Below are 23,630 nucleotides of genomic sequence, written 5' to 3' on the forward strand. Positions count from 1 at the left end.
ACATTACACAGTGGAGAATGTAAATCAAATCTTAGAGTGGGGCAATTTGCTTTCTGCGCTGAGTTAGCCAATCTCAGGATTGATTGAAGCCAAATCCTTTATTTGTTCCATTATCACAAACCAAGGAGAACAGAGATTTTAGGGCCTAGGGTCATCATTGCAACATTCTCTTACTGGTTAGTGATTTATTGCTTATTCCCAATGTTGAATGCAATGTCTTCTATTGGGCTCACTGAATTTTATTCTTTGGTAGATTTAGAAAAAAAGAAAGACACATTTTAGAAAGGGGCAAGATTAGACGCAGATGCACAATGCATTAAAAAAAAAATCAAGGCTCCATGTGCTCCGCTTCCCCTTTCTTTCTGCTCAGGGTGGTCCTGCCCTCTGCCTGCTCCTTCACAGCAGCCACCAACCCCATTGTCATCGTTTGGGACAAGGGCTGGCTTCTCCTCTTCTCTGAGCTCAGTGGCGGCAGCACCGGTAGAAGAAATGGGGACATTCCAGAATCAAATCAGAAACCGGGATGGCTTTGGTAATACTGGGACTGTCCCTGGAAAAACGGGACACTTGGAGGGTATGCAGTTGCCCCAGGCTTCGGAGGGCTCAGCTGGCCAGCGGGTCCCACTAGGGGCCTGCCGGACTTAGGCTGTCATGCCAAGAACAGGACCTAGGCCTCAGAGAAGCTCAGCATGGGCCTGGCTCACAGTAACAAGAGACCAGATCCAATCGCATTTGAATCCACTGCTTCTTCTTCCCGATTCCAAGCTTTTCAGGCTAGGTTATAACTCTAAATGCATGCATAGGATGTGGCTTGAAAGTACAGTCATCCTTCCATAAATCCTTAATGACAACTTGGTTTAAAAGAGTGGCAAATTAAATACACAAATCATTGCTCCAGCAATGGTGTGGAGCCAACAGAAAGCCTGTGTAGTCCGCTGGTCCTAAAGGGGTTCTGCCTTTGTTTGTAGGCACTGGCTCTGTCACAGTTTTTTTTTTTTGTTTCCCCTGCCCGCTGTCCCTGGAGGTGGGGCAGGAGGTGGTAAGAAGATGCACTTCTGCTGGAGTGGTCATGTACCCTCCTTTGAAGGGGGAATTGTCCTCTATATTAGGGTTGCCATACATACAGAATTCCCCGGACGTAGGCAGAATACGGCAGTCGAAAACAGCGTACGGGCGGAAATCGCAGAAATGTCCAGGGAAATCTGGACGTATGGCAACCCATGTCGGAAGTGTAGATTTTGGCAAATTTTATTAAAAATAGCTCAAAAACTTTTTTTTTTTAGAAAGCTCAACTAAAAAGCAAAAAAAAGGGCTCAACAACAACTTTGCCCCACCCCCCCAAAAGCCCAACAACTCTCGTGTTTGGATTTTCACTTTTTGAAATAATAAAGTAATTCTAAATAGGAAACATCACCAATTCGGTGGCTTAGGCATTGGGTAAGCCTTAATCTTGGTTGGGGAGTAAGAAGATTGTAATCTCTGCCTGCGCCTCCCAAAATCTAGGGTATCTTGTTAAAGGGGGCCAGGAGGAGTTGCTTCTGTGTCTGTACGCCCAGGCAGGAGCTTGGACCTCAGCACTCCTCAAAGCAGTGTCCAGGGCTGGATTTAGATTTGATGAGGCCCTAAACTACTGGACGTGGGTGGCGCTGTGGGTTAAACCACAGAGCCTAGGACATGCCGATCAGAAGGTCGGCGGTTCGAATCCCCGCGACGGGGTGAGCTCCCGTTGCTCGGTCCCTGCTCATGCCAACCTAGCAGTTCGAAAGCACGTCAAAGTGCAAGTAGATAAATAAGTACCGCTCTGGTGGAAAGGTAAACGGCGTTTCCGTGTGCTGCTCTGGTTTGCCAGAAGTGGCTTAGTCATGCTGGCCACATGACCCGGAAGCTGTACGCCGGCTCCCTCGGCCAATAAAGCTAGATGGGCGCCGCAACCCCAGAGTCGGTCACAACTGGACCTAATGGTCAGGGGTCCCTTTACCTTTTTAAGCTACTGAAGGTAATGTGGCCCTTTCTATGTCCAACTGTCAACAACAAATTGTTGCTGTTTTTTGTGTTGAAAATATGCTATAAATATGGCAATTTATGAACCTAATAGGAGCCTACACAACACACAACACTGTTGCTGTATGTAGGTTTTATTTTATTTGTTTTTTATCTTGTATTTTGGAAATGTACATCCAGTTTCTTTTCCTTTAAATTTTTTTGGGGCCCCCAAGAGAGTGGGGCCCTAAGATATAGATTGTTTAGCTTATATGTAAATCCGGCACTGGCAGTGACGCCCGCAGGGGTCCCCCTTATTTGTTGTAAGGAACCCCCGCTGCTGGGTTGAGCCTTGGTGTCACTTCCAGCAGGCGGGCCAGAAGTAAATGGTTGCCCAACTGCCTGTGCCAAACCTCTTACATTTGTTGTCAATAAACTTGACCCCACTCAAGCCGTGCTGTGTCCTTTATTTACCTTTCCATCAGAGAGGTGGGGGGCAGAGAGAGTGCAGAGCCTGAGCATGCAACAGAATATTGTTGCAGAAGAGAATGCAAAAGCAGGTTGCTGGTAACTTCGTTGCAGAATAATGGTGCAATCTCTTTCGCAACGAATTCCTATAAGCGCAGCTATTGCATATGAATTCCTCTATTGCCACAGTGTTTGTGCAACATTACAGCTCAGCCACACTTCTGCTTGTCTCGTGCCCAGAAAGCTCAGGTCCAAGAGGTTTGCCACTTGCCCTGTGCTTTCCTGCTTTTTCCTTTGCCTCGCTGCTTTCCCCGGGGAAACCCGCTGTTTACCGCTGAATGGGAACAAACATCAATCTGCAGAAAAACCAACTGAGAGGTAAACAGTGAGTTTTCCCAGGAGGGAGCAGTGAAACAAGTGAAGGAGTCCTGAAATTCACCTCTGTGCTTGTGAATGGGAGAGACAGCCTACTAATAATATTGATGATAAATAAATAATAATGATTAGTTGTCCTGCCTATCCTTCACCACAAAGTCCCAATGCAGGTTACAACAGTGTAAAAACCTAGTATTAAAATCAGATACTCCTTGTTTGAAGCGAATAGGAAATTCTCCAAAGCAACCATATTCATGATTGGCTATGTGGTCAGTCAACCTTTCTACAATTTAGATGAGAACTTGCTAGACAATTTCTCCCCCTCTAAATGTGCATTGGAGAATTTTTCTTCTTCTTCTTGCAGAAACCACTGGAATAAATGAGGTGTTAATTGATATTGAATGGAAGGCAGTTTTATATTGTCCCAGATTGAACTCTTAGCTCTCTCTCTCTCTCTCTCTCTCGCTGGCTGGCTCTCTGTCTGTCTCTCTCTCGCTCTCTCTCTCTCTCTCTCTCTCTCTCTGTGTGTGTGTGTCTGTTTGGGTCAAATAAGGTGATGTCAGGAGTGGCCTGGAAATAATATTTCTAGCAATGTCAAAATAAGGCAAAGCTTCTCTGCAATGGCAGAAGCTGTCGTAAACTAGACCTGGTGGTTTTTATACACATCAGCAGTGACTCCCTGCAAAGGTTCTGTTGCAGTTTACTCAACAGGCAATTTTCAGCTGTTACCTTTTGCTTGTTGCATGTAACACAAATAGAATAGACGAGGTTTAAGCAGAATCCTTGCATCTGGCATTATTCTCATTCACCTCTATTGATTTCAGGGATGGTGTTCTAATATGCCAATGGTGTGAAAAGCAGATTTGAGCAATTTTGGTCATATTTTCATATTTCCCTCCTGGAGTACTAGGAACATAGTGGCTTTGTGGCTTATGCCTCTCTATTTTCCCTAAAAACTCTGGCTTCTAACACCTGAGATATTTTTTATGACCCACCTCATTTCTGTAAGTTGTTTTTAATATTGTGTTTTAATTTTTGTAACTGCCCTGGGAGCTGAGGGGGAAAGGTGAGTTCATCCTTACCCTCATCATCTGACTAATCATGTCCTTGTTGTCAGCAATGCTTGACAACTGAATTCTCATGGTCTTTAAGTTATTTTTTGTTTTAAAAAATGCAAACAGCTTGCCTAAATGGTAAACATTGCCATCATCTGAAAATGCTCTCTTGTCTGGTTTCAGGTTTTTTATTCATATATTTGGTCACATTGCATATCATTGACAATGTTCAGAATTACAGAAAACGTACTGTATACATTAGCCAAAAGGAAAGAAGTGATTATAGCGTTACGTGGTGGAATGAACCAATGCCATGTATATTCCAGATTATAATTCTGCAGGTAATACACTGACTCATTATTATGTGTATTGCTGCAGGATATCAAACTTATGCCTACTACCAAGAATTTCACATTAGAATTTGCAAAGCTGTGAACATAATGAAGAAGATCCACTCCCAACCAGAATAGGATACTCAGCTGCTGCTTGAGGGTTTCCCCCAGAGATCGGGGGGGGGGGGCACAGTGAGAAGAGGATGCTGGACTAGATGGGCCATTGGCCTGATCCTGCAGGGCTCTTCTTATGTTCTTAAGCTGTAGTTTGGATGACTGTATCATGCGATGCAGGCCTATGTGGTGATCAGGTAGTAGAATTCCCAAGGTTATTTGTGTGTGTGTGTGTGTGTGTGTGTGTGAGAGAGAGAGAGAGAGAGAGAGAGAGAGAGAGAGAGAGAGAGAGAGACTCCATATCCCTATTTTCCAGGGACAGTCCTGGATTTACAGAAGCCACCCTAGTTTCTGATTTGATACTGGAAAGTACTGCGGTACCTTGGTTTTCGAACATAATCCATTCCAGAAGACCATTAGACTTCTGAACATTTGAAAACAAAGGTGCAAAGGGAGGTCTGCAAATTCAATGGAGAAAAATGAAGAAGAAAAACTCAATGGAAGCCGTTTGACTTCTGAGGTGCATTCAAAAATGGAAGCATTTACTTCCAGATTTTTGACATTCGAAAACCAAAACATTCGGCTTCCAAGATGTTCGAAAACCAAGTTACCACTGTACTTGCTTTTCCTTAGAACATGGAAAAATATTGAAGGGTTTGACAGTGTTTGTGTGTATAGATATAGATAAAGATATAGATATAGATATAGAGCTGCCCTCACTCACACTGACCTGCATGTGTGGCTACGTCTGGACATTGATTAATACTTTCCTTTGGCCTCCTGTCATTTCCCAGAAGCACCTACACCTTGGTACGTTTCTGGGCAACTAGGAAATAGACATTCTTACAATCACTATATGTTGGTGAATAGCTATTTTTGGCCTCTTCAGACCATAAGATATCAAAGCCTGCTTCTGTCACTGCACTGTCTACAGTGTCCTTCTCAAGGTAAAGGGAGAAGAACATTTGCTCGCCAACCATGTAGAAGTTTCCTCCGAGAGCTACCAGGAGCACAAGGTGCCCCCCGGGCTTTACAAGGGAGCCGATGTTCCTCAAGGCAGCACGGTAGGCAGTGAGGTCTTTGCATGCAGCCTCCAGGCAAAGTGCAGAAGTCACACAGCTAGCTTGGGCCACCACCAGTGGAGCCAAAGGGTTGACTTGGGTCACGTCACATTTCAGCACTCGCCGGACAGTGCTTCGTACCTTCTCTCCCTTCTCTACCCATTTCTCCCTGGGGAAGAGCAAAGGTGGGAAAGAGCAGAAAACAGTGAGCATGCAAACCGTTTTTTCTGGCAAGCCAGCAACTTCGTCCCCCTGCAGGAGCATGTGAAATAAAGCAACTTGTCTATTAAAATATTCAGCTACTGCTTCCCCAGTTGCTCAAAGTGGATTACGGAGATGGAAGGGGTGTGAAAAGTGCTTTGCTTCTGGTGGCGGAGGGCACATGCCTTAATTTTGTTGCACTGGTCAAATTGGCTTGGCAGGCTTTTGCAGCAGTATGAAACCTGCCAGCCTTGTTTAGAGGTGAAATGGGGATGGGTGTGTACAGGCCAGCTGCCACATTCTGGTCCCATCCTAGGTCGTGGCCATATTTCTGTTATAAGGAATATGCATTCTAAAAACAGCAGCAGAAGGTTCTTGCAGTACCTTTAACACAATCCTAATCAGGCCTGCTCTGAAGTAAATCCTATTGAATTTAGCAGCACTTACTGCTAGGTTATTGTTTCAGCCTAAGAAACTTAAGAAAGTATGTCCAGTTCATCAGCTGCATGGAGATTATGTCTTTGTTAGGACAAGCTATTTAAAGCAATTCACAAATACCTCCCTTTCTGTAGTATTCCCAAGTGTAGGTCCCTGAATGGTCACTCTGATCAGAAACCAGAATTTGTGTTGTGCCCCTCTATAAATGTCGTTACTTGGTATAAACTTGTGGGGAAACTATAGCTGAAATGTCCAAATCTATCGAGGATGCTGCAAGAGAGGTTCCCTGTATTGGCAAGAGGTAGATTACTTCAATCTGTAGGGTTCCATGAGTTTATTAATGAACAGAAGTTAAAAGCCCAGTACCTGTCTCCCTCCAGCTCACACACATATTTCAGAGCCTGGCTCCAATCAAAAGCATCTGGGTCCTTCTTCAACCACCTCTTAATCTCCTCCCTGTTTTGGTCAGTGTAATCCGTGGCAATGATCTCTCGGAAGGACCCACAGGAAGAGAGAAATTGGTAGATAGTGGGTCCGGTTCCAATATCAATCAGAGTGTCTCCTTTAATGCCATCTGCATTTGAAAATGATAATGAGGTTAGTGTTAACACCCACACCCGCACACCCGCACACCCGCACGATTCCTCATATTGGCCACATTTTGTCTGCCCTCACTGCGATGATGGTGGCATCTTTTGCACAGGGTGACAAATGGAAGGGGCAATAGACTTATTTGCTCATGGGGTCTGAATGATAAGACGCATGCTCTTCTATGATGCAAAGTTCCTGGATAATAATAAAAGCTTAGTATGCCTATATACCCAAGTGTATGCACTAAAATATTCTCTTCCTCCTCATTAACAATATTAATTAATTTATATAGCACTACCACTGTGCATGGGGCATTATAAAATGCAACAGGGAGCTTACAGGCTCAAAGGAGACAATGTATACTCCAAAAGTGTACTCCTCCCACCCAACAGTTATGCTGTGGGCAGGAAGACAATCGTAGTTTTTCCAGTGTTACGGAATATCCTACTGCAAGCCGGAATGACTGCTCTGATATGATCTTGCTTGTCATACACTTATTCATGCAAAACATCTAATGTCACACCTTTTAGAGTCAGTGGCCAATACAGTTTTCCCTGGAAGGAGAAACCTTTGCCTTCCAGATGTTACTGGCTGGCAACTTCCATCGCCCCTGCCTATTGGCCATGCTGGCTGAGAGGAGTGCACAACCATGGAGGCTACAGGTTGCCCAGCAATAGCCAACAGTGAACAGACACAAAAGGACAATTGGGATTTTTTAGGGCAGCTTCTTATGCAGAAGGTTGAGCAACATGCATCCATTTCACAAATGTTTTCCAAGCAATTTCCCCAAATAGAATGCATCTTTACCAACACATGGATTTTTATGCATGCTTTGATTAAGCTGGTTTGTTTTTTTAAAATGCTACATGCTTTTCTTCCTCATCTCTTCTTTTCTGAAATCATTATACTATAATTTGAACAGAATCACAGTCCATTTCACTGCAGTGGGACTGCTGTGGCCGGATGACCAGCTCAGTCTGCTGCCTAGAAGCTCAGTGCTGAGGGGCAATTTCAAGGCAATCCTCCTGCTCTCTTTTCTTAGGGTTTTACATCTTTAAGGAAAAACTGAACGGGACAGAGGATGTCCAGAGAGAGGATCATTCCTCTGGCACTCCTTCATACGAGGGCTGTCCTTTGCAAAGCTGGACATGCAGCCACTCTATGAACTGAACTATTCCAGCTGGCTGTGGAAAATTTGATCAAGGAAGTGATTGTTTGGATCAAAACAAAATTCCTGACCCGGCTGAATAGCGGCTTGGGGACCTGGCAAAGGGGCAGTGAGTCCTCTTGGCCTCTTGCCCAGTGAAATAACTAATTGGTCTGAGAAGTGACCCACTGGCTCACTGTCCTTGGCCCCAACAACAAATGCTCCAGGGATAAAGGGTGGTTGATCCCATTTCTGCCTCCCACCATGATTCTTGTGGGAAAGAGATGACCCCTGCAAATTTTGCAAATTTTGCTTGTAAAAAAAAGAATATTAATTTGGAAGCATTCTCTCCATCATGAACGACAAATTGACAAGGTTCAGCCAGCCCACCAGTGCCTGAAAGCAGTCTATGGGGTACTCACCCACAGTGAAAGTTTTGTGGAATTTTTGCAGATAAAAATTTAGGAGAGCATCTTCTTGGGAGCCGTCTTCCTTGCTGAAGGAGTAGTACATTTTTAAATAATCTTTTGGAGCAAAATGCTTCCCGTAAACATCTTTCCCAGTGAAGTCCCCCTCCATCCTTCCTCCAAGTCTGCAATACATACAAATGACCTTTGTTGCTTTCCATTCTCATTGATCCAACCTCCCACTCCACCCCAAAACATATCCCTGCCTATTCCTGGAATGAAATCTCTGTCCAGTTGTGGACTTCATCTGGGGAACATTTGGAATTATTAACAAGATACCTCCTGCAAGGGCCAAATTAAATGTGATGTTGAAACAGCAGACTTTTGTGCATGCAGAAGGCCGTGGGTTTGATCCCCAATGGCAACTCCAGGTAGGACTGGAAACTCCCTGAATCCCAGAGGGAGCAGCTGCCAGTCAGTCAGCAGAGACAAAACCAAGCCATTTTTGCCTTGGCAACCTTCCCTGGGACTCCATGCTGATGAGAGTGAGCCCATGGAGGGGGCTGTGGAAGAGGAAGAGCAGCAGGTTTCCTGTGGAGCCATGTGCCCTTTCTCCTCCAAGGCCCTGCCATTCCTCTGAGCCTTCAAAGGGTCCTGGTGTAGCTTCTCCCAGCCAGGCCCTTCCATCAGGAGGGAAGGGGGAAGACAGCCAGTGTCCTGCCCACCTGGAATTGAGCCAAGACTCTCGTTGAGGTTCTCCTGTTGACTTTTACTGAGAAAATGCTTTGGTACATTAGCCCAAGGCATTCTGGCAACACCCTATTCTTTGCTGCACCCGTGTTCATGCTTTGAAATTCACAGCATCATAGGGTTTTTTTTCAAGTTTTATTGTTTGGAATATTTTTAAAATGTTATATTTTTGTAAACCATGTGGAGATTTCTTTGGCATTAAAATACAGGAAATAAAAAATACTAACCCTAGAGATACGTGACACCACCTAGAAGCCTCTTCATATGTAGCTGTTGTTAGGAAGGGTGCATCTCCAGTCTCCAGTTGGAGATCTGGGAACCCTAAACATGTATCTATGCCCTTTTGACATCTTCGTTTCCCACTCTAGTTTCCAAGAGCTTTGGTGTGCTTTTGAATGCCAGCTTTGTTCAATTTCAAATTGTCTGGCACATCAGCATGCCTGAATCCACAGTTCAAACCACACAGGAATTTCGGAACAGAAGTTCAAGACCCAGTCCAAAGGCTAAAGTTAAATGTTCGATTGTGCAAGAGCTTCCCTTCATTTTTTGGCTATGAGCCTTTACTAGAGGCTCCTTCTGGGCAGAGATTTCACAAAGCTTCCATGAACCATGCCAGGACTTTTAAACGGGAAAACACAGAACTGCCCAGTGATATGTGATTATGATTTGTGCACAAAGCACTACGGCACACCCGTGCATTTTCCTTGTGTGTGCATATATGCTTAGATGAGTCACATTGAGTAGGACTGTGGGTTAAACCACAGAGCCTAGGACTTGCCGATCAGAAGGTCGGCGGTTCGAATCCCCGCAAAGGGGTGAGCTCCCATTGCTTGGTCCCTGCTCCTGCCAACCTAGCAGTTCGAAAGCACGTCAAAGTGCAAGTAGATAAATAGGTACCACTCCGGCGGGAAGGTAAACGGTGTTTCCGTGCGCTGCTCTGGTTTGCCAGAAGAGACTTAGTCATGCTGGCCACATGACCTGGAAGCTGTCTGAGGACAAACGTCGGCTCCCTCAGCCAATAAAGCGAGATGAGCGCCGCAACCCCAGAGTCGGTCACGACTGGACCTAATGGTCAGGGGTCCCTTTACCTTTACCTTACAGAGTGGAAGAAAACATTCAGAACTGGGAATTTGACAGCACTAATGCAAGGGGGTGGTTTTGAGGCACCCCCCCTTTTTACTGGAGCTTGCATTTCTTTTGAGGAATATGCCACATTGGTGCCAATGGGAGATAGCCCTCTTGTGCAAAATGGATGGGATTTTCCTGAGGGTGATAGTACAGGAGGAATGGGTCAATCCCCCCCCCCCATGCCTGCCACAATCCCAATAAATATCACGTCTCCCAGCTGGTGCTATTTGCGTTTTTTGTAAAGACTTGCATAATAAATACAAAGACTGGTGTTTCAGCATCACATTTAATTTGGCCCTTGCAGGAGGTACCCTGAGTCCACTTTCACAACTGATGGAACAGCAGGTGTGCATACCAGCAAAGTGAATGTCAGCCTCCATGTTCAACAGAGATAAAATGTTAGTTCCCAGGTGGAAATGGACTCTGTCTCCCTGCTTCTCTCTGCCCCCCCCCCCCAGTTCTTGGTTGTGTAACTGTTTGAGAAAACTTGGCAGATGCAGAGGCCCAAGACTTTTCTATTATACAAAACACTTCCCCACCCCTATATCCTATTTTTTAAAAAGAGGAGGCAAGAAGAATGGAACTGCCATATTTTGACAGATGAGGCACCTCCCCAAACTCTTGTGTTGCTTCTGTACCTTTAAGAGCATGGGTAGGCAACCTAAGGCGCGGGGGCTGGATCTGACCCAATCTCCTTCTCAATCCGGCCCGCAGACAGTCTGGGAATCAGCGTGTTTTTACATGAGTAGAATGTGTCCTTTTATTTAAAATGCATCTCTGGGATATTTGTGGGGCCTGCCTGGTGTTTTTACAGGAGTAGAATGTGTGCTTTTATTTAAAATGCATCTCTGGGTTATTTGTGGGGCATAGGAATTCGTTCTTTTTTCTTCTTCTTCAAAATATAGTCCTGCTCCCCACACGGTCTGAGGGACAGTGGACCGGCCCCCTGCTGAAAAAGTTTGCCGACCCCTGTTTAAGAGCATTCCCCTAAACAGAAACGAAATAGCTAAGCTTATTCAGCAGCTGGAATATCACTAGAGGCAGTTCCTTTTTCATTGACATCTTTGGGCTGGGCTGCTGTTAAAGAGAGGGGAGTAGAGGCAGCTGAAAAGTTGGCAACTACATTATGTGGATATTTAAGAGGCACCCAGTTCCTTAAGCATCGAAATATTGAAATAATATTTGACAAACCAAACCTACCCATCCTGCAAACGGCTTATCCCTGCAGTATTTCCTATTTGATACTATCTATTTTATGGATGAACTGATAGATACAACTGATGAAGGCCAGAATAATTGATGAATTAATGAATTGCTGAACTGATAATAATATACTGATTGAATATCTAGGCTGATGAATTGATTAATTTATTATTTGAATACAAATGATCTGTTTTTATAGGGGATAAATAAATAAGAGTTAAGTTGTAAGAAAGTGAGGTTTCTCCTTTATAAGTAAACAACTTTTGCAAATTTCCTAAGCATTATCTATTGAGATAATATTGGACAAACCAAACCTACCCATCTTGCAAGAGGTTTATCCTAGCAGTAGCAGCACTAGTTAATAATTCCAAATGTTCCCCAGATGACGTCCACAACTAGACAGAGATTTCATTCCAGGTATAGGCAGGGATATGTTTTGGGGTGGGGTGGGAGGTTGGATCAATGAGAATGGAAAGGAATAAAAATCATTTGTGTGTATTGCAGACTTGGAGGAAGGATGGAGGGGGACTTCACTGGGAAAGATGTTTATGGGAAGCATTTTGCTCCAAATGATTATTTAAAAATGTACTATTCCTTCAGCAAGGAAGATGGCACCCAAGAAAATGAGGCCCTAGCATTTTATCTGCAAAAATTTCACAAAACTTTCACCGTGGGTGAGTACCGCATAGACTGCTTTCTGGCACTGGTGGGCTGGCTGAGCTTTGTCAATTTGTTGTTCATGATGGAGAGAATGCTTCCAAATTCATGTTTTGTATGAATAAGTGTACAGCAAGCAAATTGAAATCAGAGCAGAATAACTGTTGGGTGGGATAAGTACCCGTTGAACCCTGCATATCTTTGAAGGGCAGTGGACTCTGAGCAGTGGCAGAGTTTCATGCTCCAGCACTGGGGGGGGGGCAGAGAGCAGGCGGGGCTGGTGCGCGTCCTGGAGGCAGGGAGCTCCGCCTGTGGGGGCTGGGCACCCAGTACGGCCGCAGGGGGCAGCCACGATGTCACCCCACTGGGATTGCGCTGCCGGGGGCAGCGTGCTCCCCCGCACTCCTCTTTCTCCGCTAGTGCCTCTGAGTCAGTCAGCTGCCTTGATGGGAAATGAGAAATAATGGAATGGTATACATTGTCTCTCTTGACCTTGTAAGCTCCCTGTTGCATTCTATCATGCCCCATGCACAGTGGTGGTGCTATATAAATTAATTAGTATTGTTAATGAGGAGGAAGGGGATATTTGAGTGCGTGCAGTTGGACATATAGGCATACCAAGCTTTTTTTATTATTATCCAGGAACTTTGCATCATGAAAGAGCATGCGTCTTATGATTCAGACCCATGAGCAAATAAGTCTACCGCCATTTCAATTTGTCACCTTGTGCAAAAGATGCCATCATCATCCCAATGAGGGCAGACAAAATGTGGCCAATATGAGGAATCGTTTTGTGTGTGTGTGTGTGTGCGCGTGCGCGCAAGTGGTAGCAACCTCATTATCATTTACAAATGCAGATGGCGTTAAAGGAGACACTCTGATTGATATTGGATCCGGACCCACTATCCACCAATTTCTCTCTTCCTGCGGGTCCTTCCGAGAGATCATTGCCACGGATTACACTGACCAAAACAAGGAGGAGATTAAGAGGTGGTTGAAGAAGGACCCAGATGCTTTCGATTGGAGCCAGGCTCTGAAATACGTGTGTGAGCTGGAGGGAGACAGGTACTGGGCTTTTAACTTCCATTCATTAATAAACTCATGGAACCCTACAGTTTGAAAGTACTTCAATCTAGTGCAACCCCTTGCCAATGCTGGGAATTCTCTTTTGCAGCATCTTTGATAGAGTTGGACATTGCAGCTATAGTTTCTCCACAAGTTTATACCAAGTAACGACATTTATAGAGGGGCACAGCACAAATTCTGGTTTCTGATCAGAGTGACCATTCAGGGACCTACACTTGGGAATACTGCAGAAAGGGTTGTATTTGTGAATTGCTTGAAATAGCTTGTCCTAACAAACACATAATCTCCATGCAGCTGATGAACTGGACATACTTTCTTAAATCTCTTAGGCTGCAACAATAACCTAGCAGTACGCGCTGCTAAATTCAATAGGATTTATTTCAGAGTAGGCCTGATTAGGATTGTGTTAAAGGTACTGCAAGAACCTTCTGCCGCTGTTTTTAGAACGCATATTCCTTATAACAGAAATATGGCCACGACCTAGGATGGGACCAGAATGTGGCAGCTGGCCTGTACACACCCATCCCCATTTCACCTCTAAACAAGGCTGGCAGGTTTCATACTTCTGCAAAAGCCTGCCAGGCCAATTTGACCAGTGCAACAAAATTAAGGCACATGCTGTCCACCACCAGCAGCAAAGCACTTTTCACACCCCTTCCAGCTCTGTAATCCACTTTCAGCAACTGGGGAAGCGGTAGCTGAATATTTTAATAAACAGGTTGCTTTATTTCACATGCTCCTGCAGGGGGACAAGGTTGCTGGCTTGCCAGAAAAGGAGGTTTGCATGCTCACTGTTTCCTGCTCTTTCCCACCTTTGCTCTTCCCCAGGGAGAAATGGGTCGAAAAGGGAGAGAAGGTACGAAGCACCATCCGGCAAGTGCTGAAATGTGACGTGACCCAAGTCAACCCTTTGGCTCCACTGGTGGTGGCCCAAGCTAGCTGTGTGACTTCCACATTTTGCCTGGACTGTGCCTGCAAAGACGTGACTGCCTACTGTGCCGCCTTGAAGAACGTTGGCTCCCTTGTAAAGCCCGGGGGGCACCTTGTGCTCCTGGTAGCTCTCAGAGCAAGCTTCTACCTGGTTGGCCAGCACCCATTTTTCTGCCTTTACCTTGAGAAGGAAACTGTAGACAGTGCAGTGACAGAAGCAGGCTTTGATATCTTATGGTCTGAAGAGGCCAAAAATAGCTATTCACCAATACATAGTGATTGTAAGACTGTCTATTTCCTGGTTGCCCAGAAACATATCAAGGTGTAGGTGCTTGTGGGAAATGACAGGAGTCTAAAGGAAAGTATTAATCAATTTCTAGACGTAGCCCACACATGCAGGTCAGTGTGAGTGAGGGCAGCTATATAGATTAGATATAGATATAGATATAGATATAGATCTACACACAGAGAGAGACCCAGACATACACACTCCAACATTTTTCCAGTGGAAATAAGGATGTTCTAAGGGAAAGTGGTGCAGTGGTACCTCGGTTTTTGAACATCTTGGAAGCCAAAAGTTTCAGTTTTATGAACGCTGAAAACCTGGATATAAATGCTTCCATTTTCAAATGTGCCTCAGAAGCTTCCGATGTGGTTTTTTTTTCAATTTTCTCCACTGAATTTGCAGGACCCCCCCCCCCCTTTGCACCTTTGTTTTCGAATGTTTCAGAAGTCTAATGGTCTTCCGGAATGGATTATGTTCGAAAACCAAGATACTGCTGTACTTTCCAGTATCAAATCAGAAACTAGGGTGGCTTCTGTAAATCCAGGAATGTCCCTGGAAAATAGGCATACGGAGTCTCTCTCTCTCTCTCTCTCTCTCTCTCTCTCTCTCTCTCACACACACACACACACACACACACACACAAACAAATAACCTTGGGAATTCCGCTACCTGATCACCACATAGGCCTACCTCTCATCACACAGTCATCCAAACTACAGCTGAAGAACATAAGAAGAGCCCTGCAGGATCAGGCCAATGGCCCCATCTAGTCCAGCATCCAGTTCTCACTGTGGCCCCCCTGATCCCTGGGGAAAACCCTCAAGCAGCAGCTGAGTATCCTACGCTGGTTGGGAGTGGATCTTCTTCGTTATGTTCACAGCTTTGCAAATTCTAATGTGAAATTCTTGGCAGTAGGCATTAATTTGATATCCTGCAGCAATATGCATAGTAATGAGCTACTGCAGTACTTGCAGAATTACTATCTGGAATATTTATTATTATTATTATTATTATTATTATTATTATTATTATTATTACCCTGCCCATCTAGCTGAGTTTCCTCAGCCACTCTGGGCAGCTCCCAATAGAATATTAAAAACAATACATGGAATTGGTTCATTCTGGCATGTAAGGAATGCTATATAATCACTTCTTTTCTTTTGTCAAATGTATACAGTATGTTTTCTGTAATTCTGAACGTTGTCAATCATATGTAATATGACCAAATATATGAATAAAAAAAATCAAAACCCAGACAAGAGAGCATTTTCCGACGATGGTTATGTTTACCATTTAGGCAAGCTGTATTTTTTAAAAACAAAAAAATAATAATTTCAAGACCATGAGAATTCAGTTGTCAAGCATTGCTGACAACAAGGACACGATTAGTCAGATGATGAGCGTGATGATAAACCCACCTTTCCCCCTCAGCTCCCAGGGCAGGTTACAACAATTAAAACACAATATTAAAAACAACTTACAGAAATGAGGTATGTTGTAAAAATATCTTAGGTGTCAGTAGCCGGGGTGAAGAGGTGTATCTTCAGTTGGTTTTTAATGTTGAACAAACCCTTCAGGTGTTTATCTGGAGGGGGACATTTTCATTCTAAGCACCTGATCCCCTCATACACAATCTTTCAGAGGCTGCAATCCAGTAGCAGGTAGGGGGGAAATGAGCTTTGAGCTGGCTCCTCCACCCCCTCGATCCAACTTGGAACTCAAACTTTTGTCACAGCTGGAGTTTTTCAAGTTTTCTTTAAGAAGTCAGCATGACAATTCAACATGGGACTGCAGGTGTCAGGGGCTGGTCTGGATCAGAAGATTGGGGAATGCAATCACAGGGAGATTAGCTCCTAACAGAAGAGGAGGGGAAATATTTGCCCCTTCCCGCTTCCGCTTCCAGACACAGAAGCTGCACAGTTGAGAGAGGAGCTACCCAGCTATGAGACAGCAGCTAAGCAACTGCAAGAGAGGGAGCAGCTGGGTGATACATCAATCAAGAGTGGGGGGGAACCCCCTCCCTCCCCCTGAACTTGGAGGTCTGAGCGTGTCAGAGAACAAAGGAGACTCAGGGGGTAGGGACTTCCCGGTGGCGTGCTTCTTGCTGCGGAAGTGGGGAGGAGTCAGAGTAACCAACTGATATCCTTGTGGAGGGTTGCCTGTTTGTGCTTGTAACATAATGCTGTAATTGTGCTGGGCCTGGGGGTAACCCGAGAAACGCGGTCCAGGTCCGGTCCTGAATCCAAGGGTTCCGCGAAGAGTCAGTCCAACAGGGCCAAGGCAGGACACGAGGCAGGAAACCAGGCAAGGTCAGGCACCGGGTCTCAGGCAGGTTCTAGCAAACAACCTGGGGTGGGTCCGACAGCCTTTTATCTTTGTCGGGGTAACAGCCGGTCCTGATCCCCCAGTGACTCATCTCCCTGTCTCGCCCGAAGGCAAGTACTCAGGTCTCTCCTTCTCTCTCTCCTTCTCTCAGACCTTAGTCTCTGAGATTGGGAGATGTCGGTGGGTTACTAGACCCAGAGGTCGCCTCAGCCTCTCCTGACCCAGCTGGTAGTGGAGCAGCTGCACATGGTTGCTCAGCAAAGGGCAATGAGGTAATCCCCACATCTGGAGCCAGGGCAGGCTCAGGCCCCTGACTCGGCCCAGCTGGTCCTTGTTGCAGGGGAATCTGTGCAGACTGGGACTCTTCGGAATCAGGCCCCAGACTAGGTTCAGATGCCGCCTGAGGCAAAGGATCCGGTGCGGACTGAGACTCCTCTGGTTCCAAGTCCGAGCCCAAGTCCCAGGCCATCACAGTAATGAAAGGACTCTAAATCTACCAAATGCTTGTTAATTCTTACTGGTAAGCTACCAGAAGGGAGAGGGGAACTCCTGTACTTGACAGAAGGTTACAAAATTCGTAAGGCATGGCAGAGATCTGGGCATTAGCTAAGATGTTGCAGCCCTTCACATAGATTGATGTCCAAAAGCTTGGGAATGGGCAAGCAGGCAAGCAGAAACATCTCCACAGAGGTTGGGAGCGCAAGGTTTGTTTTTGCCTGCACTATTGCTTCCACGTCCTTGGAGATGGAGTCAACAGAGTTGGCTCACCATTGGACTTATCTCCGGATGCCTCCCTGGAAGTGATTAGCTCTTTGCTGGTGTGGGGAGGGAAGCAGCTGAGACGGAGCTGTGGGTGGAGATATTACACTTGGGGTATCTGGTGGCACAAGTGTGGGCCATTCTCCTGACAACCCACTCGGCCCTTACTGGGGATCCAGATCTCCATCTCCCAAGCTCCAGGGGCTCTCCACTGGAACAGATTGCTCTTGGGATCACAGACTCCCAGCTCCACAGCCTGACAGGACCTTTCCCCAGCTCTCTGATCCCACTCCTCCCTGTCACCCAATGCCTCGTACACTCCACAACATCTCCATGAAACTTATCACAGGCATGGCCAGTGGCGAAAAAGTAGGCTGGACTACAGCTGTGACTTCTGCATTTGTACCATGGGCTATGTTCCAAGTCTGAGGTTTCTACACACCAAAGGCAGTTTTAGGCCAAGGTGAATGGTTCCACCACCAAGCCTAGGGGGTGCCGCAGGGCATCACAACTAAGACGTAGCCGTAGAGCATTGAGCAGAACAGAAGGCAAGGGGGTGCTGAAATTTGGCCTTGCACAGGGTGCCGCTGAAATTTGAAAGACCGAGGTCCTCTCCTGTAAACACATGCCCCATCTCTATCCAGGCAACCGAAAAAGCATTATCAAAACTCAAGGGCACATTCGAGCCAGGCTCAAGCATTCAAGGGTGTGTGTGGAGAAAGGCCAGAAAGGGTGTTGTGTGCCCTGAGCAGGCTCCTGAGGGCCAGCTAGAAATATATGGTTCACATTCTGCCCTTGGGCCTGAAGGTTCTGCAGAGGTAAACCCTGAGCTAACCAAAGTCCTCTGTAATCCATGCTGAACTGAGCTGTGAACCACCATCCCTTCTGCCTGTAAGTAAAACTGGCAAGAAATGTGTTTGTTTCTTCCCCTCTCTGGTTCAGATTATAGAAAGCAAAACGTAGCCAATTGTTGAGTCACTTTTTCCAGAACCAGATTGTTTTTCAACTGTAACAGAGTTTTCATCTGCTTAGCAGGTTCTTGTATTCCCAGATGGAACCAGGCATAAAGTTTAGCAGATATATCGATCAGACTAATTAATTTACAATCCCAGCCTTCCTTTTTAATCATCTACCTTTTAAATCATCTGCTCTCCCATCCTGGAAGGGGGAAACCCGTTTTGATTAATTACTGCAAAGAGCTTTTGCCAGGATACGGATTTTGCCCTACTCTTGTGGTTCCACTAAACTGATGTGATTTGCGCTCAAAGAGCCATTCCAACTTTCTTAGCATACTTGTGCCAACTGCAGCAACAACTGCATGCATAGAGTGGACCAGTGTGCCCCTCTCAAAGCAAACAAAGGCCGGTGTTAGATCTCTGCACTCTCTCTCTGCTATCTACCCACCAGCTGCAGCAGTAGTCACATGTAATCCCTCCAGTGTTAGGCCCTATTCAGCCATGTCTACACCAAAAGGAGGTGATTTAAAGTATTGTTGTGCACACCTCAGTCTCCAAGCGATGAGATTCAAGGACTTCCAGGGCTGTCCAAGGGTTTTGTTTCCTTGGAAGTGCAGACAGTGCAGACTGTGGTGTCTTTAGGATGTATGGTTTTAGTTACACATATATACCACCTGAGCCTAGGATGGAGGGGCTCACAACACTAACAGTCTAGCACAGAGGTTTTCAACCTTTTTGAGTCCACAGCTCTTTTAGCCAACTACATTCTTTCTGCAACCCCCCTGTGGGGCTCAGGAACCCAGTTATGTCAACCCTTGCTTGCAGAGTTGGCAGCCTCTCACCTTTGCGGGATTTGAGATCTTTCCACAGGGCCTACAAGACAGAGCTGTTCCACCAGGCCTTTAGTCCGGGCCCATTCTGACCCCCTTCTTTCCATGAAACCCTGTATGTAAGTGGCCCCCTTGGCCCTTTCTATTGGCCCATATGGGACCAGCATGGGTGACCGGGCCTAGCAAATATTTAATATCCCTACCTTCATGGCTGTGATTCGTGGGTTGGCCACTTAATTTTATTTTGATTTTACTGTGATTTTGAGTTATGTTTTAATCAGTTGTTTGATTTTGTGTTTTTAATGTACAGTGGTATCTCGGTTTAAGTACTTAATTCATTCCAGAGGTCTGTTCTTAACCTGAAACTGTTCTTAACCTGAAGCACCACTTTAGCTAATGGGGCCTCCAGCTGCCGCCACACCGCCGGAGCACGATTTCTGTTCTCATCCTGAAACAAAGTTCTTAACCTGAGGTAATATTTCTGGGTTAGTGGAGTCTGTAACCTGAAGCATATGTAACCTGAAGCGTATGTAACCTGAGGTACCACTGTATTATATATCTGGTGTTAGCCGCCCTGACCCCGAGGACGGGGTATAAATAAAATATTATTATTATTATTATTATTATTATTATTACACCCTCCCTTGTGTAGTGTTCACTCAGTCTCCTCTCCCCTCCCCTCTCCTACACCAGTGTGGTGTAGTGGTTAAGAGCGGTAGACTCATAATCTGGGGAACTGGGTTCGTGTCTCCGCTCCTCCACATGCAGCTGCTGGGTGACCTTGGGCTAGTCACACTTCTTTGAAGTCTCTCAGCCCCACTCACCTCACAGAGTGTTTGTTGTGGGGGAGGAAGGGAAAGGAGAATGTTAGCCTCTTTGAGGCTCCTTCGGGAAGTGATAAAGCAGGATATCAAATCCAAACTCCTCTTCTTCTTCTCCTTGGGAGTCCTCCAGGCAGCTGCTGCTGCCGTCCCTGGTCTATGAGCTGCCCCCCCCACACACACACATACTGCAAAGAGAGATGCCTTCCAGAGGCACCATTCATCTGTGGAACTTACAGCCAGGGCTGCTGCAATAAACAGTTGTGTAAGCCTTTGGGAGACAGAGAAACAAAAGGGCATCAGAGCAAGGAGGGGAGGAAAGAGGGACAGAGGCCAGTGTTGCCCACAGCACCCCCGACCATCATTCAAGGCACCCCAGGGTGCCACAGCACACTGGTTGAAAGCCACTGCTCTAGAAGATCTTGCCTCCCCCATTAGATTCCCAGGGAGATCCCCAAGCCACAACTCTAGGTCCTGCACAAAGCAAGACAAACCTCTGTTCTTCCAGCTCCCAGCCTGAGGCAAAACTCTCTTTTGTTCACACATATTGCCACCCTTGGCCTATTGTTCTCTCTCCTAGAATGATGTGCTATCCAGCCAGAAAAGTTGGGGGAAAGGCCCATTCCTTTGTCTCCATGGCAATAGGGTACTCTTTGGACATGTGAATGGAAGTACTTAACTGGCCAGCTAAAGCCATTGTCTTACAAAGAAGGTGGTCTGACCACACCTATAACAGTATTTTGGTCTCTGCAGCTAGACCTCCCCAGCTATGTGCACAAAATGGCAACTTGTGTGTGTGCTGTAATACTGACCAGCAGGTGAAGAATACAATCAACGCGACCGAATCGAGTGTAGGAGATGAACTTTATAGGCACATGGCAGTGCATGGCTTGGGAAGAAATGACACTTCACATACAGAGGTGCACTTGAAATCTTGTTTCCCATCATCAGCCTTAAAACGTACATCTGGGCAACAATAAAAATGTGTTGCCAAACAAACTGAGAAGCCACAGCATTCCTTCCCAGAAGTTGAGCAAGGATTGCCCAAGAGAGTGCCAAAGTTGTGAGATGATAAAACTTACAGTACGCTGCAGAGGAAATGGTATTTAGAGATCCCGAACAAGTTGGTTCTAATATGGAAAATTTGCAAGGCATCAGAGGCAATAGCTCAGTTGGTAGAGCATGAGAGTCTTAAATCTCAGGGTTCAAGCCCCTCATTGTTGCACTGCAGGAAGTTGGACTAGATGATCCTCGTGGTCCCTTACAACTCAACAAAACTATGAATTTGCATCTGGTTCTATTACTGGATGACAGTTGTCATTGCTGATGTTCGTAACTGTCAGAGCTACCCTAGGTCCCAGCTCACAAAGGACCAACGCTGCTTCGTTGTTAAGTATAAAAGTCTTTATTGAAGTTCAGTTTCACTTCCAGAGCCGCAGCGCGCAGCTCCACGTCTCAAGTGTCAGACCGCTGATCCTCCGTCTGAGTCTCCTCCCCCTTGACACCAATTTAAGATTCTAGCCTTGCTCCACCTTCTCCGCTGCTCCTTTCTCCTCTGGGTCCGCCTGCCCGCCGGGGTTCCGCCCTTTCTAGCCTCTTCTCCCGCTGATTCCCCTGAGCCTTCTCCCTCCCTCCGGCGGGCTTTAGGAGCTGGTTCCCCATCCGGGTCTCCTGCTGTTCCGCACGCCTGCACATTTGAACTTGGCGCGCGCGCCCAGCCAGCAGCTTTCCTCCTGACCGTTCCACTGCTGCTGTCACTGCTTTCCCCTTCGGGGGGGCTAACTGCAACTGACCTCCCCTCCTTTGGAGGCGTGGTCAGCCCTGACTCCCTCTCTGGAGGAGACACTGCCCCTGACACATGTGACTCTTCCCCCCCACTACGCTCTGGTGGGGAAACTGGTCCCGATCCTCCACTGCTGCTTTGGGGTTCCCCTCTGGCTCCTTGTTTCTGGTGCGTCCCCCCTGGGACCCCCCTTGCCCTGACTATCGGCGCCCCCTTCTGGGAATCTTCTGATTCGCTGGAGAAGCTCATGGAATCTCTCGGGCCACTGTCATACTCCCCTACGCTGCCCTCGGATTCTTCCCCTTCGCTCTCCCAATCCTCTCTCCCCAGTGCTCCTGCTCCTGATTCCCTGACAGTAACGTTTTAAAATGTAGAAGATCCCCATAGCACTATACAACATTCTGATTAAATACAACATATTGTTGCACGCCACCACAATCTCCAAGCAGTGCAAGATTCCAGGGGGCCCAGGGGCCTGTTTCCTCGGAATGAGGGACAGTGGAGACTGTGGTGCCTTTAGGATATATGGTTTATTTACACACATATACAACCCAAGCCTACGATGGAGGGGTTCACACCATTAACACCCCAAGAAGGTCTTGTTTCTCTCATGGCCATGGCCTTGAATTCCAGCAGAAATCAGGCATGTCTCTGACTCTCTGGCTTCTGCCTCCTTCTAGCTTCCAAATGCAAGTCTCTAGATCATACTCTAGATCACAGTCTCTAGATCTACTCTCAACTCTGGCCTTTGTCTTTCTAAGTACTGGCAAAGAGTCACTTCCTTTGTTGCCTTAACAACCCATGTTGTTGTTTAGTCGTGTCCAACTCTTCGTGACCCCATGGAGCAGAGCACGCCAGGCACTCCTGTCTTCTAACAACCCATACTTAGGCTATTACCTCACCAGGAATTTGAATCCTTGCTTAGATGCTAGCACTTGATGGATCCAGGGATTAAGAGGGTCTCAGCATCCAGCCTACTTTCCCCATGGAAAACTTGCTGTTTACTGCTGAATTGGCACATTTGTCAACTTGGGAAGATATTAAAATAAATTTGCAAATATGGAACATAATGAATCTTTCACTATTAGGCAGAGTGTCAACTATAAAAATGAATGTATTACCTAGAATGCTATTTTTGTTTCAAACAATTCTGGTGATTGGCAAGACAGATTGTTTCAACGTATGGCAAAAATATATTTGGCAAGGGAAAAAACCAAGAATAAAATATAAAATATTGATAGATGCAAAAGAGAGAGGAGGTTTCTCCCTGCCAGATATGAGATTATACTATGAAGCATCTGGTCTTTGTTGGCCAAAGGAATGGATGACATTGGAGAATTCACATATTCTTGACTTAGAAGGTCATGGTAATATTTTTGGTTGGCACGCTCATTTATGGTATAAAAAGGTGAAAGTACATAAAGATTTAAAAATCATATAAATTGGAAAAAATTGTATAGAGTATGGGATAAATACCAAAATCTATTAGAGGTAAAAACACCACTTAGGCTCTCACTGTTGGAAGCTATAGCGGTAAAGAAAAGTAATATAATAGAAGGGTAGATAATTTATTGAAATTTATTAAAACAAGAAGGAGGAGAGTATCAATTGAAATAATTGAAGGAATTGGCAGGTTGACATTTGTTCCAATTTAGTGGTAAACAGCTAGGAAACCGGCAAGGTAGGCAGAAAGCCCCTTGGACACATGACTAGAAATGTGGACAAGTTCTGAATTTCTGTACATTTGTAAAGCCAAGGTGAGGAATGCGTCTGTACAGGCCTGTGTACTTCATAGGCCTGTGGACTATATTTTTGTGGGTTTCCCAGCAGCCACTTCAGTTCTGTTTCAGCAAGTAAAGTCTCATCAAACATCACAATAGTGTGCTTATTGAAGTAATCCACCAAAAGTGGAACTATATATTTGTAAATACTATCTATTGATTGATT

At 45.7% G+C, this 23,630-nt stretch overlaps 2 protein-coding genes and 1 long non-coding RNA gene across 3 annotated transcripts in view; 2 read left to right on the forward strand and 1 right to left on the reverse strand.

The window, feature by feature from the left end:
• Window positions 1–23,630, forward strand: part of LOC310750802 — a 375,302-nt gene that overhangs the window by 43,054 nt on the left and 308,618 nt on the right. The window lies entirely within an intron of this gene.
• On the reverse strand, window positions 4,048–8,443 carry LOC310750624 (nicotinamide N-methyltransferase-like). Its single transcript, XM_083589077.1, has 3 exons — window positions 8,185–8,443; window positions 6,391–6,598; window positions 4,048–5,554 (listed from the first exon to the last, which is right to left on the reverse strand). Exons 1-3 carry the CDS (start codon window positions 8,363–8,365, stop codon window positions 5,125–5,127), a joined length of 819 nt encoding a protein of 272 aa, XP_083445203.1. The 5' UTR covers window positions 8,366–8,443; the 3' UTR covers window positions 4,048–5,124.
• On the forward strand, window positions 11,721–14,916 carry LOC310750626 (nicotinamide N-methyltransferase-like). The gene is made up of 3 exons (XM_083589079.1): window positions 11,721–11,924; window positions 12,765–12,972; window positions 13,822–14,916. Exons 1-3 carry the CDS (start codon window positions 11,768–11,770, stop codon window positions 14,249–14,251), a joined length of 795 nt encoding a protein of 264 aa, XP_083445205.1. The 5' UTR covers window positions 11,721–11,767; the 3' UTR covers window positions 14,252–14,916.

The sequence above is a fragment of the Podarcis filfolensis genome, assembly GCF_964270895.1.
Source record: "Podarcis filfolensis genome assembly, chromosome: 15".
NCBI classification, from domain to species: Eukaryota; Metazoa; Chordata; class Lepidosauria; order Squamata; family Lacertidae; genus Podarcis; species Podarcis filfolensis.

Excerpts from the sequence above, each read along its gene's own strand:
- LOC310750624 (XM_083589077.1), bottom strand. The coding sequence starts at position 8,365 with ATGTATTGCAGACTTGGAGGAAGGATGGAGGGGGACTTCACTGGGAAA. Across the intron at positions 6,599-8,184 it reads CCACAAAACTTTCACTGTGG|ATGGCATTAAAGGAGACACT; the intron begins GTGAGTACCCCA and ends TTTCAAATGCAG. Across the intron at positions 5,555-6,390 it reads TGTGAGCTGGAGGGAGACAG|GGAGAAATGGGTAGAGAAGG; the intron begins GTACTGGGCTTT and ends GCTCTTCCCCAG.
- LOC310750626 (XM_083589079.1), top strand. The coding sequence starts at position 11,768 with ATGGAGGGGGACTTCACTGGGAAAGATGTTTATGGGAAGCATTTTGCT. Across the intron at positions 11,925-12,764 it reads TCACAAAACTTTCACCGTGG|ATGGCGTTAAAGGAGACACT; the intron begins GTGAGTACCGCA and ends TTACAAATGCAG. Across the intron at positions 12,973-13,821 it reads TGTGAGCTGGAGGGAGACAG|GGAGAAATGGGTCGAAAAGG; the intron begins GTACTGGGCTTT and ends GCTCTTCCCCAG.